Here is a 15,805-nt window from a genome sequence, read left to right as displayed (position 1 = left end):
CTTTTGCTGCTGAATTATCCACTAACCTAGTTTATAATAGTATTTTTCTCATAGATTATGATTATATATTTTTTTCATTTGTTATTTTCCTTTATAATGAAGTTGTCTATATTTAGTAGATTGTGTGTAACACACAAAAGAGTGATGATCAGGTCAACACACACTGGAGGTATAGAAATTCTACACAGATTTTAAAAAAAAAACTGTGCTGGTATCGGATTGGTATTGGTATCGTCCGATACTCAGAATTTTTGGCATCAGATCGGGATCGGTTCTGAATAAATGGTATCGTGCCACCCCTAATTCTATTGCTAAAAACACCAGGGCAAACACTATAAAACTTCTTCACATATGGTTTACTTTATTTCTATCTATTAGAACTGGTAAACAGACACAGAAAACTAATGAAGATGGAGAATGGGAGCTCCTGTGCATCTGAGCTCAGCTACAGTGGTGTTAAGGGGTGTCAGCTACAGTTCAGTGTTTAGGTGCTGTTCTAGGTAGATTGATTAATCTAAATTTGGATCTAATATGATTTTATGATGATTAAGTTTATAACAATCCTTAATAAACACACATTATAACAAAGAGTGAAAAATTTAAGGGGGTCTGAATACTTTCCGTACCCACTGTATATATGGGAGTCTGCTGTTTCCACTACGCTGTTTCTATGCTTAACCTTGCGAACCAGATCTGAGATTCATGTTACAATATCAGGTTCTATCACAAAGTCCTTAACACACACACATCACATGCAAAAGCAAACAACAAACCCTGACAGACACCATTAACAATGTACACAGCTAACTTCTCTCCTTTTTTATCTTTCTCCTCTGAGCTTTAGAAACATAGCAGCTAATCCACATAAGAAAGATGAATTCAGCACTTTCGTTTATCACACGAAGCAAGAGAGGTGTGCTACTGTAGCAAAGAAGAGAGAGGGGCATTATGGAAGCATCGTTTCCTGTCAGCTCCTGTCCCTTCAACAGGTTCTTTAAAGCTAGCACTGTGCTAATTCAACAGCAGCTCAGTAAATCATACAAACACATACAAAAGCATGAGGGGTTTTTTATGTGGGCAACCCACTGTGGGCATGACCACAAAAAAAATCACCCGGGGCCCCTTGTGGGGTAGCCCATTCGGGGCCCACAGAAGTTTTGCCCTTTTGGGCCCCCATGAGGGTTCTCTGTGGGCAATCCCCCATGTTAACAGCACAGGACAGCTAAAACTTTGTTTTAAGACTGGATGCTAATCAAACTTATTTTTTTAATGATTTTTTTCTTGTACATGCAAATGTTGCATTAAAATTAGATTTCTGTGACAATGACAGTAAAATGTAAAAACTAAATTGTCCATAACAAAAATGTAATATATTCAGTGGCCCATCAAATACTTAACTAAAACGGCACACAGTCAACAAGAAAACCTGTTGGTTTGTAGCAGCTGTTTCCAGACAAAGTCAAACAGAATATATATTTGATCATATTACAGTAGTTCAAAAACCCAATTAGACCTCATCAGACCCCCAATAAATCACAGCAGATAATATTTATATACATTAATAAAAAACACTTATTCATTATATATATTGGAAAATAAAAGAGCTTAAAGTGTGTGAAATATAATGTTCTCAGTGCCATTGCGCTCAACAAGGCAGCCCAAACGGCATAACAGGTAACGTGCTGTCTACCCAGTGGCGTAACGTTAGCGGATGGGCACGCGCTGTCTACATTTTTATTTTTATTAGGCCTATTATTATTATGAAGTTACTTTTATTATTAAAATATTAACACTGCAGTCATCAATAAAAATCAATGAAATAAAAAGCTTTATTTAGCCTATTTCAAGCACCGATTTTCAAAAACAACCTGTTTAACACGGAATACGTTTCTTCTCTTTTTTTTCACTATGTACGGGCCACAAGAGAAATATTAAGGGAATAAATTAAAACCGTTATCAGAATATGTTGAAGTAGATTCATCTCTCGTCATCTCTGAGAGAATATGCGGCGTCAGATGCCGAAAGCTCCATCATTACTCCGTCATTCCGTTTTTACTTTCACTTTCTGCAAAGTGAATTGACTGAGATTAAGAGGCTATTAAGGCTCGCCTTCACGGTTTAAAACAGAAATATTTCCAACATTGCGAAGTAAACAATCTCCCCCACCCCCCGTATCGAAAACGTACCGAACCGTGATACCACTGTGTCGTATCGAACCGAACCGCGAATTTTGTGAACTGTTACACCCCTAATATATACAATATATATACTGTATGATATCACCATATTTCCCCAGTTGGTTGATTATTTTACAACATTGCGACGAAAACAATTACCCCCCCCCCCCCCATTATATATATTCATTATATACATAATGAATAATCGTATACATTGTTTTTGTTGTAATACAATGTATTTATATTTGTACATAAATACATTTTAGGTTATTAAATAAAATGAACGTATTTGGCACAATAAAACCATGTGAATAAACAGATCACTGACTGATTTGTTAATTCATTCATTGCTATTAATGGTATTCATTAGTGATGTAATGGTTTATTAAATATTTCTGCAAGGAAAAAAGGAAAAAGTAATATTTAATAATACATTAAATGGCGCGTCAGCTCTTCAGCATGTGATTAACTCTAGCTAATGAAACTGCTGGAACTCTGCATCGTTAATGAGCTGTCATTCCGACTTTAACTGGTACCGCCCAGCTCTGCTCAACCAGGTAAGCTTTTTAAATTTCTTAGTTAATTTCTGAGTTTTCTATTTAAATTTGTAAAATTTGTCAAAATGGTTTTGAATTAATTAATAGAAATTAAATTACACCCATTTTAGTGGTTAACTTGATTATGAGTGTATTACTTGTCGCAGGTTTAAACGACAAACGGTTATAACGGCCGACTAGCCCCTTCAGAGCGCTTTCTGAGGTAATCTCTCAGTTAATATGTCCTTTAAAATTGCTTATGAATTCATTAAATTTAATTATTTTACATCCATTTTGGTGTTAATTTGGTTTATTGTTGTTTTTCCGTTGCCGTTTACGTGATAAATTAGTAACTGCCGAGTAAGGCATAATGGAGCTAAGTCCAATAAATAAAGAGCCACCAGGCTCAGGTCACTGCATCTTTTGTCATGTACGTACATTTAAGTTTATTTAAAGCTGCATATTCATGCATCAAGTCATTAAAATTTCTTAAGGGGATCGTTCTTCCAAAAATGAAAGTTCTGTCATCATTTACTCACTCTCATGTTGTTCCAAACCTGTATTACTTACTTTCTTTTTTAGAATGCAAAAGAGATTTAGAAGAACATTTCAACTGTTTTTGTCAATACAATGAAAACAACATTGGATGCCATTGACTGATTATACTGACAAAAAACACTTGACATATCTTAAAATCTTCCACCAAAAAAAATAAAATAAATTCATGCAGGTTTGGAATGCCATGAAGGTTTGTACAGGACAGAATTTTACTTTCCGAGTCAACTATGCCTTTAACATTTCAGCAGTGGACCTTGCAAGTAGTGGTCGACCGATATTGTTTTTTTGACAGCCGATGCCAATATCTTGGAAAGCAGGGTGGCCGATGGCCGATATAAAGCCGATATCATTTTATTTATTTTAATTAATTTTTAAGAAATTTTAAATCATTTGAAAATGGATTAATGTAAAATAAACATGCTTATACTTTAGATGACAAATTATTTTTCACAAATAAATAAATATTTAATAAAAATATAATTAAAAAGGAAGTAAACACTGTAACCAACAGTGCATTCAGTAATCTGGGAAGTTTGTGTGCATTGGGATTTGGGAATCATATTTTTTCAAATAAAGCCAAGGTAAGACTCATTTTACATACAGCACACAGTGAAAATGACATGAATATGACATTGGGCAAAAGTATGAAGCGCAGCATAATTTGAATTCGTGAGTTTAAAGTTTGTCGATCGTGCATCTCCAGTGAAGCTGAACTCTCCTCCTGTCCGCATTCAATTCGCACGGATCGACCGTCACGCAGAGAACACGCGATCATGCAGGATACACATGCACACTTCACAAGATCTCACAGCTGGATCATTGATTGATTTGTTTAAATGATATAAATGCGTATTTGCTGAATGCTGACGGAAAACGAGAAAGTATTATAATGTTTGCCTTTCTATTACTAATAATATGAAAGCAATCGTTACTATACTTTTTTTTGTATACATTTTAATTCCTTTGTTTAACAGTTCTTTCTGATTATAAGACAGATTTCTGTCCCTATTAGACAGAACTGTTAACGACGACAGCGAACAAGGAGAATGTGAACACTTTGTGCGCAGGCGCTGGTGTTCTCAGCGCAGTCAAAATAAAAGTCCGACTCACCGTCAAAATAAAAGTCCCGCCTCAAACACATCGGCCAGAAAAACAGAAAAACTTATCGGCCGATGCCGGCTTTGGCGATATATCGGTCGACCACTACTTGCAAGTACTACAAAACTAACCATTTTAATTGTACCACATTTACATGCATGTAGAGGTACATAAAATCAAAACTGCTATTTCTTCAGACTGTGTTGATAATTCTAGTAAATTGTTGAAGGTTTCAAAGTAAAACTCTTAGGCTGATGATACACGGGGCAACGTTGCCGCCAACGGGCAACCAGGTGAGACACAGGGCCCACGACCGATCTAAAGTATCCAGATAGAAATGTGTTACCCATCCTCAATGGGAAAGTGCCAAAGCAACATTGCTCATAAAAAGTTGCCCGGCAAAATTGCTCAAGAAGTTGCCCCGTTTATCATCAACCTTACATTATCCACCTTATTTTTCCCGTAAGAACGGGTGCAGCCATTTGTAAATTTTGTGTCTGGCTTCCGGTGTCATCCGCTTCCAGTTATTTTTAGCTGTACAAAACAGCTCGTTTTGCAGCTTGACAATGCAAACTAGTGTCTCTTACCATGTTATTTTAATGTATTATCTTAATTGTGAACACACTGGTTTGTAGTGCAAACAGTTTTACCATTTACTGCACGTTGTTATTCTTCTCGTTATTTCCCTACAGCGGCTAATGAACCAGAAGTCTCGAACATTCACAGAAAATGGCTTAATTCTGTGTTGAAAAATAAGGTGGATAGCTCTGTTAAACATAGCTAAAGCACTTTGTCGTGTCATTAGCAGTAGTGGACAATAAGCCATTTTCATCTGTGACTCACACATCTTCTTGGGACAGTCTCAACCTGAGCTAACACTGTAACGTAAGCTTATAAAAGTGGTGATTGCAGTGTTTTGCCGGAATATAACTTAACCTTGTGTTAACACCATCTTCAATTATGTAACCAATGCCTAATGTTGCTGAAGTGGGAAAAAAAAAAAAGAACAACACTCTCATACGGGATACGTCAGATTTGGCTACAACAACTTAGTCAACATGTTTTAGAACAGAAATTTGAAAATGTTGTATGAATTATTTTACTTTCACTCACTGTTCTCCCTTAATCTCACTCTCTCTCTCTCTCAATCAACCACAGCTCTTTCATTGTCCCATTTAGTCATGCTGTTCATTCGCACTCTTTGTCTCTCTCTGTGCATCTCTGCCATCAACAAAAATAAATTTATTTTTAACATTAATAAAAGTTCCACAAAAGATTACTGGTGCCCTGCGAGACTTCCTGAGGTAGAAATGCTCCAACAATCAGGAAAACACAAGCGTAAGCTTTGCACTTGGGTCAACTCTACGTTTTCTTTCTCACTTAGATGCTGAACAAAAAACAGCCAGGCCACAGCATCTGAAATGGAAACTTCTATTAAAGTGGCTCCGTCATGTAAGAGACTTGGGACGGTGGAAGAAGCAGAAGAACCAGATCATCAAAGATCAGGCAGAGCACTACTGGTGCCCCTTAGGGGATTGATTTATAATCTACTTAATGTTATGATGTAGTTATAATTGGTCATTGTTCTGTTTTGTAAAAATTGTAAATGTTGCTCTTTTAAAAGCTCTATTCAAAGGATCCTGAAAAAAAAATGTATCACAGTTTCCACAAAAATATACAACACAACTGTTTTCAGGAATGCTGATAACATGTTTCTTGAGCACCATATCAGCATATCTTAAAAATTCTGTTGGACTGAATGACACTGAAGACTGGAGTAATGGCTGCTGAAAATTATACTTAAACATCATATAATTTTTTTTCAAAAATATATTAAAACAGAAAACGGTTATTATAAATTGTAATACTTCATAAATGTTACTGCTTTACCTGTATATCTAAAAAAATAAATGAAGTTTTGGTGAGCATAAGAGACTTCTTTCAAATACATTTACAAATCTTACCGAGCCTAAACTTTTGAGCAGTAGTGTGTGTTTTCTGCATTTTTTTTTACATAGCTGTGAATAAATTAAAGTATTTGAAATTTATGACTCTTAATTTATTACTTCTACTTTTAACATGTGCAATTATTCTGTATTAATAGGAATATTGCAGCATTCTGCAGATACAAAGTAAAAGCAAACTAATTTTGTTATTTGTTAAGGCCACAATGGCCTACACAGGTTTATGCACACATTTCCCTCCAAAGTGTGGGCATACTGTGGGGTCTTACTGGGGCCATTGGTACACATTTTCGGCTGGGACTCTCCTTAGCAGGACCAAACTAAATTTGTTATTTGTTAAGGACCCACACAGCACACTCATAGTGCCCCACTGTGGCCACACCCAGCCCACGGTGTGGACATACTGGGGGATGTTATGGGCCCACAATTGGCCCCATTGGAGGCCCACTCTGCTTTGTGTACTCTGCCTGTATCGGGGCCCACAGTGGGCTAGATTTTCTGTCTGCAGTGGGCCCACACAGGCCCCAAAGGGGCATGTTTGCTGGGTAGTATACAAGAAGTAATTCTGGTGTATTAGCATTTTATGAGTAGTAAATCTAGTGTTAAGAGTTTTGTGTGACACTGTGTCCAAACCAAATGCAATGCGCTAAGATTATATTGATAAGCAATTTTTATGTCTACATCAGACGCAACATGGCTACAAGACGCAACAAAATCAATCACAATTTACAGCCAAGCAGAAGAGTGTGTGGGTGGGTTCTCTCTGCAAACACTGTCTCTCTAACAAAACAGATAAGTACATAATCAAATTCATGAATATTGAATCATTTTAATATTATTCAAAACATACTCAGTGACTGATACAATCTTTGCCATCTAATACACTTATTTACACAGGGTTCACAGTTTGAAGTTATTTTCAACATCTGAGGAAAATTATCCATTGTTTCTTTAATTATGACTATTAAAGTCATGCAGAAATTATATTCAAACTCAAACTAAACAATTATAATATTGTACAAAACATACCTGAGATAATCACTGAGCCATCAACTGCTGTTTTGGCTGGTCAAGACAAAAACTCTAACATGGAAAAAATACCTTTTATCCCATGTTGTATTGATACATCTTGTTAGGACACAGTCAAGTAAATCTAGTTTGTTAGCATTAAATAAGTGAAACTAGTGTATTAGCATTATCTGTGGGAAATCGTGTTAGCATTTTGTGTGAGGTAATTATTTAACGTGAGAGCTGTGAACTAGTGCATGTGTGGGTGAGCATAAAAGTAAAAATATATGAGAGAGAAATTCATGAATGTGATGAGCAAAGGCACTGTCCTAGACTCACTCACACACACACACACACTTTTAATACTGGACTGAGCTGCGGTTAAACCGCAACAGCTGTTTAGTCAAACACAAACACAGCTGCTAGCATTTAAAACAAGCAATGAGAACTGTGTGGAAATAAATGGTCATCAGGACATTTGGGTCTAGTTTTCATCATAATTCACTGACAAACGAGAGAGTCTTTTTTTTTTCTTTTTTTTTTGCGAGAAGTGTCATCAGCAGCCAGTGTGCTACTCACTCACTCTGAGAAAGCAGAGAAAATGGCCAATGATGCAAACTGAAGGCTATGGAAAAGGTGGGTTTAGGAAGCTGGATTAATAATGTGCATCAAGGCAACAAAGTGCATTTAAATGAAAGCAGGACACACACACATCAAGAGAGTAAAAAGATGGTTAAGGCGCCAAAGTAAGCAGCACATGGCCCCGCTGTGAGCAGTCCGCTGAGAGATGTTGGGATGCTGGATTTCATCCTGCAGGGTATTCATACAAATGGATGTATCTATGTGAGTGTGAGGAAGAGAAAAGAAAAGAAAAGGTGGTGGATGAATGCAGATGTCTCCTCTATAACCTACACAGCGCATAAAGACTCCATATTCCCAATCTAAAACACATTAACACACAGATAGAGCAGATTGCAGTGCCCTGTATTCCCTCATCCACATCACTCTGCAGACCTCTCATTACAGCTAATTACGGACTTTTCACAACTCATTCTTAACCCTGGGTAAACAATCTTGCTCCTTGTTCCATGTATTATAATGTTCACACTAGGGCTGTGTATCACCAGCAAAGTCACGATACGATGCGTATCACGATACAGAGGCCACGATACGATACGTAGCACGGTACGGGACTGCATTGAATTTCACCTCAGAAGAGTTTAGTAAAACAGCTGTTTATTAAACACTGCATACTATAGTGCCATTTCTAACTACTGGCAGAGCAGGCAGTTGACCTCTGCATTATGAAGGGCCTCCATAACTGAACCACAGTACAAAATAGGTTATGGCATATGTTTCATGTTTACATTGGGCACTCCCCACCAGGTACAATATTCTGATTGTTTGCATCTTGTTTTTAAGCCCATAAATAATAATGTACTCGTTCTAATAAATTTATATTGTAATGTACTCATTCTAATATATAAAAATTTTTTTGTCATGTACATATATTGCACGTTAAGTCGATATATTGATTATTGCGACAGGCCTACACACACGGTCAGTCAGCTCAGCCGCACTCAGACATTCAAGAACAAACTTTTTAGCGCTGCCCCGCAATTTTATTAACTAAATAGCTTAATCGCTCAAGAGCTAGAGAGAGAGAGAGAGTTAGTTGGTTAGTTGTTATTCTTGGCTGGATAACTCTAGCAGGTATAGATAACTAAATATGTACACAGTTTGGATTAAATAAAAGTATAGTCAAATTTTTTTTTAGTTAGTTGTAATTCTTGGCTGAATATCTCTAGCAGGTTTTAAAAGCCCTTTAAAATTAAATATGAACACAGTTTGGATTAAATAAAAGTACAGTCAAATTTTATCTCTTGTATAGACTTTACTGTACAATGTTAGATCTAGTAACATCTTACAGTGAGTGAACAATATATTTTTACAACATTAATGTTTTTGAATGTTATTTAACAAATACTTGATCATTCATGTTTGTTCATTGTGCATTAAATAATTTTAACAGATTGAACTGATTTTATGTATTAGTAAATTTTGAAATGAACCCTAAGAAGAATAATTGCTATATAACTATTGTTCATTGATAGGTCATGTTATCCAACAAATGGAATCTTATTGTAAAGTGTTTTTAATACTACAGTGTCCATCTATTTGATATACACTTGACTTAAAATATATGTAATCTTATCAAAATTTATTATAAAAGCTGAGGTTTGTTATTTACTGAAAAGTTATATTATAGCTGGTGTCAATGATCTAATGTTGCATTTGGTCAGACTCAGTCCATTGCTTTACTTAAGTATATTATATTTTCCTTTTACAGCTGCAGGCTGAAGAAGATCATGAAACACACCAGCAAACCCTAAAACAGACAACAGTTTACATATGTTTTTCAGCAGCAGCAGAAATATGACAAAAACTTTTGGGTGAAACTTGTTCACTTTTTTTTCATACTTTTATTACTTGCGGAAAAACTTGAAACAATTTTAAATAAGTATAAAGAATGGCATTGATTTATTTTTGTTTGTGTTTTTTTAATTAGTATGTTTTTGTGTTTTGCTTTGGTACCGAAATTGGTACAGAGAACTGTGGATTTTCATTGGTATTGGTACCGAATACTGAAATTTTGGGACCGTGACAACACTAGCTGTAGCGCCTCAGTACAACAGACGCGGCAGCGCGAGGCGCACGTGACCTGATCATCTCCTCCACATTAATTCCAGTTTCAGCACAAAATAAACATGACTAAACATCCGAAGGCAAGTTAAAAGAAAGACTACAACTCTACAATCCGTATCCTGTCTCATGTAATCTCTCAATTAGTGTTTCAGTCGCGCAAAGACGTCAATATAACAGCTTGTAAACAATTCATGTAACATCACATTTACCTCAGAAAGCATATTTGGTGACCATAAACTCGATAGTCAGCCAGAAAAATAAACTCGAGAGTAGCATTTTGCTAAATATATGCACCATATACCATTATTATAATTTTTACCATTATTTAATGCTTTATTTGTGTTTGAATAAATCCTTCCAAGTTTTTATGACAGCCACTATTTAAATGTGTATATTTAAAAAAAAACTAAGTTAAAAATTGTAACTTAATTACTATAAAAACTTTATTAAGTGCAATTTAAGCATTTGTACAGTACAAATCAAAAATCCGTTTTTTATGACAGCCACTATTTAAATGTGTATATTTAAAAAAAAAACTAAGTTAAAAATTGTAACTTAATTATTATAAAAACTTTATTAAGTGCAATTTAAGCATTTGTACAGTACAAATCAGTCAATTTTAACCTTCAATATTATAATGTAGTACCAACTGACTCTCATGTATATTTTACAGCATTAGTTGAGAGATTTTTTTTCCTTGAGAAAATTTGGCATGTACTGTACCTGATATGTATCCAAAATAATCGATATTGAATCAGATCGGTAATCGAATCGAAAGCTTGTGAATGAGAATCGAATCGAATCGTGAAATTTGTGTCAAAATCCAGCCCTAACTACTAGTCAAGGCACTTTTACTTATAGCACTTTATACAATACAGATTGTTTCAAAAAAGTAATAAACAGGAAAATAACAATTAACTATGCAAATTTAATCAAACGAGACAAATTGGTTAGTGGCTGTTAACAAGTGCCTACATGTGACTACAGAGTGAGAGGCTACTCACTAGTCTACTTTTACGGCTTCAACGTGTTTATACTCACACTCTCACAAAATATTCTAACAGTTTTTAACTGAAAGAGTTGTGCGATTGTGGTATTGTTCGTTTTTAGCCTATGTTTAGATTTTTACTTGGCTGGCGATTGTATTTAGACTTCAAAATTCATAAATGTTATGTTCATTTGTGAAGATTATGATGAACGAAGCGTGTAAGGATAATACATTTTTGTTGGTCGCAGAGCTTATTTCCTGCAACAATCCAAAAGCCAATGGAAAATCCTATAGTTTTTTTTAATCGAAGGAACCAGGGTGGTGCTAACTTCCAGGTTGGCCTACAAAAATACGTCATCACTGCAGCACTTTATGGTGTACACCAGGGGTGTCCAATCCTGCTCCTGGAGGGCCAACAGGTCAACAAAGTTTAGTTCCAACTTCCAACCAACTTCAACACACAAGCCTGGAAGTTTCTAGTGAGTCTGAAGACCTTGATTAGCTGATTCAAGTGACTTTAATTAGGGCAATGCTAATACTAGCTAAAGAACTACTGAATGCCCGTTTAACTCTCAACAAGTAATCACAGTAGTGTTTTTGATCAGGAACTGAGGAAGGGAGACTGTGCAGGGTGGATAGCATCTTGGATGACAACAGAGCAGTTTTTGATAACACAGGTTAAAATTGGTTGGTTTCTTTCAAAACTACATGAGTTAAAAGTGACTTAACCTGGGATTTACAGAAGACATTAGCCAGAGTTTAGCTGCACGGTGAAAAGCTCTACTGCAACAATCATCTCAGTTTACACTCAAAGACACCAATTACTCCTGGGACATAACCATCACTTTCAATCACACACACTTATGTGGGGAGAAAAAGTACTAAACAAAAGAAAACATTTATTTCCAGGTTTATGGGCTCATTAGAGACAAGCAGCAATTTGAAAGTGAAAATAATGGCATTTACTGCAAGCTGTGCTGACTCATCATCTGCAGCCCACAGGCTGTTGAGCTTTATGTAAGAGGTCTTAAAGTGTCACCGCCAACTAAAACACATTAAACTTGATCAATATTAAAAGTCAAGTAGATTTTAATATTATTCGTGTCCGTAAAATGAATAATGCAAGAAATCCCAAACCCTGAGTATGAGAATTGGAGCCGTAATGCCTGCCTTAGCAAACAACTCTAACTCCAACTCCAACAGACATCTGCTTCATTTGGGAACAGATCTCACACAGTAAGACAAATTTTGTGGTACATCTGGAAGAATGAAAATCAAACTCTGCATTACATCAGTGGAAATCTGTAATAGCATTTAAAACGAATCAGCCAGTGGCTATAACTCTCTCAGAATTATTCTCATCCAAGATTGCAACCCATTTTCAAAAAAATGATAATTATACCTGTGAAGAGCCTGGTTTGATTAAATATGCAACAGATTAAATGGCCAAAAACTGTTCAATTTAAAAACAAACAAAACAAAACAATTTCCGTTCATCTACAACCAAAGCACTACAGAGAGAGAATACATCTACAGGAGTAGCAAACACTAGAAGGTAGAGTGTGCTTGCAAGTTTAAAGCATGTAAACACACACACACACACTCCTCTCACCTCTCTGATTTTGTCCCTCTTTTCCTTGGTGTCAGGGTCCCCTGGGTCACCATTATTGACCCCTACCAGTTTGGGCATAGGTACTGGAGGCAGTGGTTTGGGTCCATCTTTCTTCTTCAGGTCCTCGGCTACCTTGGTCTTCTCTGTCTGGATCTCTGCCTTCAGCTCCTCTTTGGATTTGCGGAGCTTTTCCTTGGCTTCCTGCAGTGCCCGCTCATGATCTGCCCGGATCTTGTCACGAAGGCTCTCCTCTTCTTCCCTGCAAGCACACAGTGAAATATATCAGTAAAGAGTAACTTTAATTGCAATTAAAAAAAAAAAAATAGTGTAGGAGCCAGTCTATATTTTATTTATATAAAATGTTTTATAAAATGTTCAACTTATATAACTTGTTAATATAAATATTATATAAATTGTTAGTATAATTTTACACATACACACATCCGTGGCTTGTTTAAAAGTTTAGCGTCAGTAAAATGTAAATTAATACATTTATTTAGCAAGACCTTGGATTTAAAAAACTGACAAAGGCATTTATGTTACAATAGATTTTCCTTTCAAATAAATATTTTTGTACCAAACCATCACATAAAAATGATAAAAAGATACAAATTTATGAAGGATCATGTGACACGGAAGACTGAAAATTCAGATTTGTCATCACAGAAAAAAAATTTATATATTAAAATAAACTTATTTTAAACTTTATTTTTGATTAATTGTATTTTATACAAATATACACAGAAGGAAGAAATGAACTCCTCCCACAGAGGACAGTACATTAACAACAAACAAACCTCACCAATCTCTCCAAAAAACCAACATAGGTTTATAATCAACTCTTCTGTTATAAATCTTCCAGTCAGGGGAAAAATGGAGATATGACTGCAGGGACAATAATCACAGACTTTTACACTGCTCACAGCTTCTATGATGAGGCAGACAATCTATTCACAGGCATTTCTTCTGCAAATGAAAAACATAGAGCAAGTTTCTGTAACCCTGCTAAATCTACAGCTCCAAAGCAAAATAAATTATATTCATACATTATAAGCTTGCAGTCTGAATCAAATGTGATGGGTTAAAAGAGCCGGAGAAGACTGTGAAATAAAACAAAGACAATAAACAGACATATACGTCTTTCAATTGCATTGACTTTGCTGACAGAAAACGAAAAAACAAATATGCAGCATACAAGTCAGAAACTCATACAGACAGAAAGATTAATCGGTTTAGATAATTCTAAAGAACCTTATACTGATTTTTAATAAACATGACTAAATGAGTGAACCGCAAATCATTACATCCATTCGTGTTCGACTTATAATGAACTGAGTGTTTACCATATGTACTTACTTGGACTCTGTGACTTAAATTACCATAATTACTGGCTTTTTTTTCATAACAGCGTGTAGGTTATTCAGAAATCATTCCCAGAGTGCTTTTTAATAAATGGTACTAAAATTGTATTAAAAGAAAATGTGTTACAACAATATTATTTTCATTAGTATGCATGTAGTTAAAGGGGTCATATGATGCGATTTCAAGTTTTCCTTTCTCTTTGGAGTATTACAAGCTGATTGTGCATAGATAAGATCCCTGAAGTTGCAAAGACTAAAGTCTCAAAACCAAAGAGATATTCTTTATCAAAGTTAAGACTCTGCCACGCCCCCCTAAAACGGCTCGTTCTAACACGCCCCCACATATCTACCTCACTATGTGGAAATATTTGCATAATGCCGCCCAAATGTGCACGCAAAGAAAGAAGGCATGGTTTCAGTAACCGCAGTTAGTGTTGAAACAGCCATGTCAGGGAGACGCTGTGTGATTCAGTGCGAAAGCAAAAGCACTTTATTTGGATCACTTACAACAGAACAGCAATGCATTTTATGGAAGACCGTTTCGTGAACCTAGGAGAGGAGGTAATTCAGAATCAGCTACTGTTTTGTTATTAGTTTAAGTATTTGCTAGTATTTGAGAGAGAGAGTGGTGTGTGTGTGTGTGTGTGTGTGCGAGCGAGCAAGCGAGAGAGAAAGAGAGAGAGAGAGAGAGTGCGAGACACATCACAGTGGAGTCAGCTGTCTTAACCGTGGCTTGTGTACTGCAAACACATACCAGCTTCATCACTGTGTCTGTCACGCGACTCTGTTCCCCTTTCGGGCTCTGTCTTTACATTTATTTTGAAAGATGAAGCTCGCGATTATGGTAAGGGGCGTTACATTTCCGACGAGTGCTTGCGGTGTTCGGCCAATCACAATGCACTGGGTCAGCTGGCCAATCAGAGCAGACTGCGCTTGTCGGAAGGAGGGACTTTGTAGAAAACGAAGCGTTTGAGAGAGGCGGGGCATAGAGGACCTACAATAATGTACAGTATTTGAAAAATAATGTGTTTTTTGAACATTAAAGCATGTCAACATATTCTGTTACACCAAATACACAAAATAATGATCTTTAAAAAAGCATCATATGACCCCTTTAAGAGCAATTAAGGGGGCGGAGTGTGGGAGAACGCACAAAAGACTCATCATATAACACAAGCCACAAAGTAACAATCTGATGCCACACACACACAAAGAAGAATAAGGGTGGAGACAGAAGATTTTTAGGTCCTGTGAATCAATGAAGCACACCAGCCTAAAGAGAGAGCAGGAGGGGATTGTAAGGAAAAGAGGTCAGGTGGATACAGTGACACAGACAGTGATATGCTGGGGCGACGCGGGTTATCTCAGACTGGTTCACTCATTGTTATTTACGGCCTGGAAACGTTCGCCAGGTGACAGTAAGACTGAGTGGGGAAGACCGACAAAACATCTGCTAATCTATGCGGTCTTAACATTCATTTCAATGCTTTACTTAAGTGCATAGTTTATTATTATTGATAATATTTAGCCACTATTTTGCATCATAGTGCTTCATTAGCTTAAAAGATATATACGACGAACACTAGCGTCACTGTATTGGAGGATAAGAACTAGGGCGGTGCGATTAATCGAAATAGTCATAAAATCGCGATTTGAGCTTGCGCAATTTCTAAATCGCTTTATAGCACGATTTTCTGCGCCCCGACCTCCCCGCAGTATGCTATCTGAACCAATCAGAATGCAGCGCGCCTAAATGGAGCACGAGAACAGAACAGACCGGGCGGGCATACAAACGTA

At 36.4% G+C, this 15,805-nt stretch overlaps 1 protein-coding gene across 1 annotated transcript in view; it reads right to left on the bottom strand.

Moving 5' to 3' along the window:
• Window positions 1-15,805, bottom strand: part of LOC107712247 (mannosyl-oligosaccharide 1,2-alpha-mannosidase IB-like) — a 105,025-nt gene that overhangs the window by 67,149 nt on the left and 22,071 nt on the right. The window contains exon 3 of the mRNA XM_016517429.1: window positions 12,648-12,906. Coding sequence (XP_016372915.1) covers window positions 12,648-12,906 — 259 coding nt within the window. The remainder of the gene's footprint in view (window positions 1-12,647; window positions 12,907-15,805) is intronic.

The sequence above is a fragment of the Sinocyclocheilus rhinocerous genome, unplaced genomic scaffold (assembly GCF_001515625.1).
Source record: "Sinocyclocheilus rhinocerous isolate Xijiao unplaced genomic scaffold, SAMN03320098_v1.1 scaffold2583, whole genome shotgun sequence".
Classification (NCBI taxonomy): domain Eukaryota; kingdom Metazoa; phylum Chordata; class Actinopteri; order Cypriniformes; family Cyprinidae; genus Sinocyclocheilus; species Sinocyclocheilus rhinocerous.
Note: the sequence above shows the minus strand (reverse complement) of the source record. Positions and strands in the feature narration are given on the sequence as shown.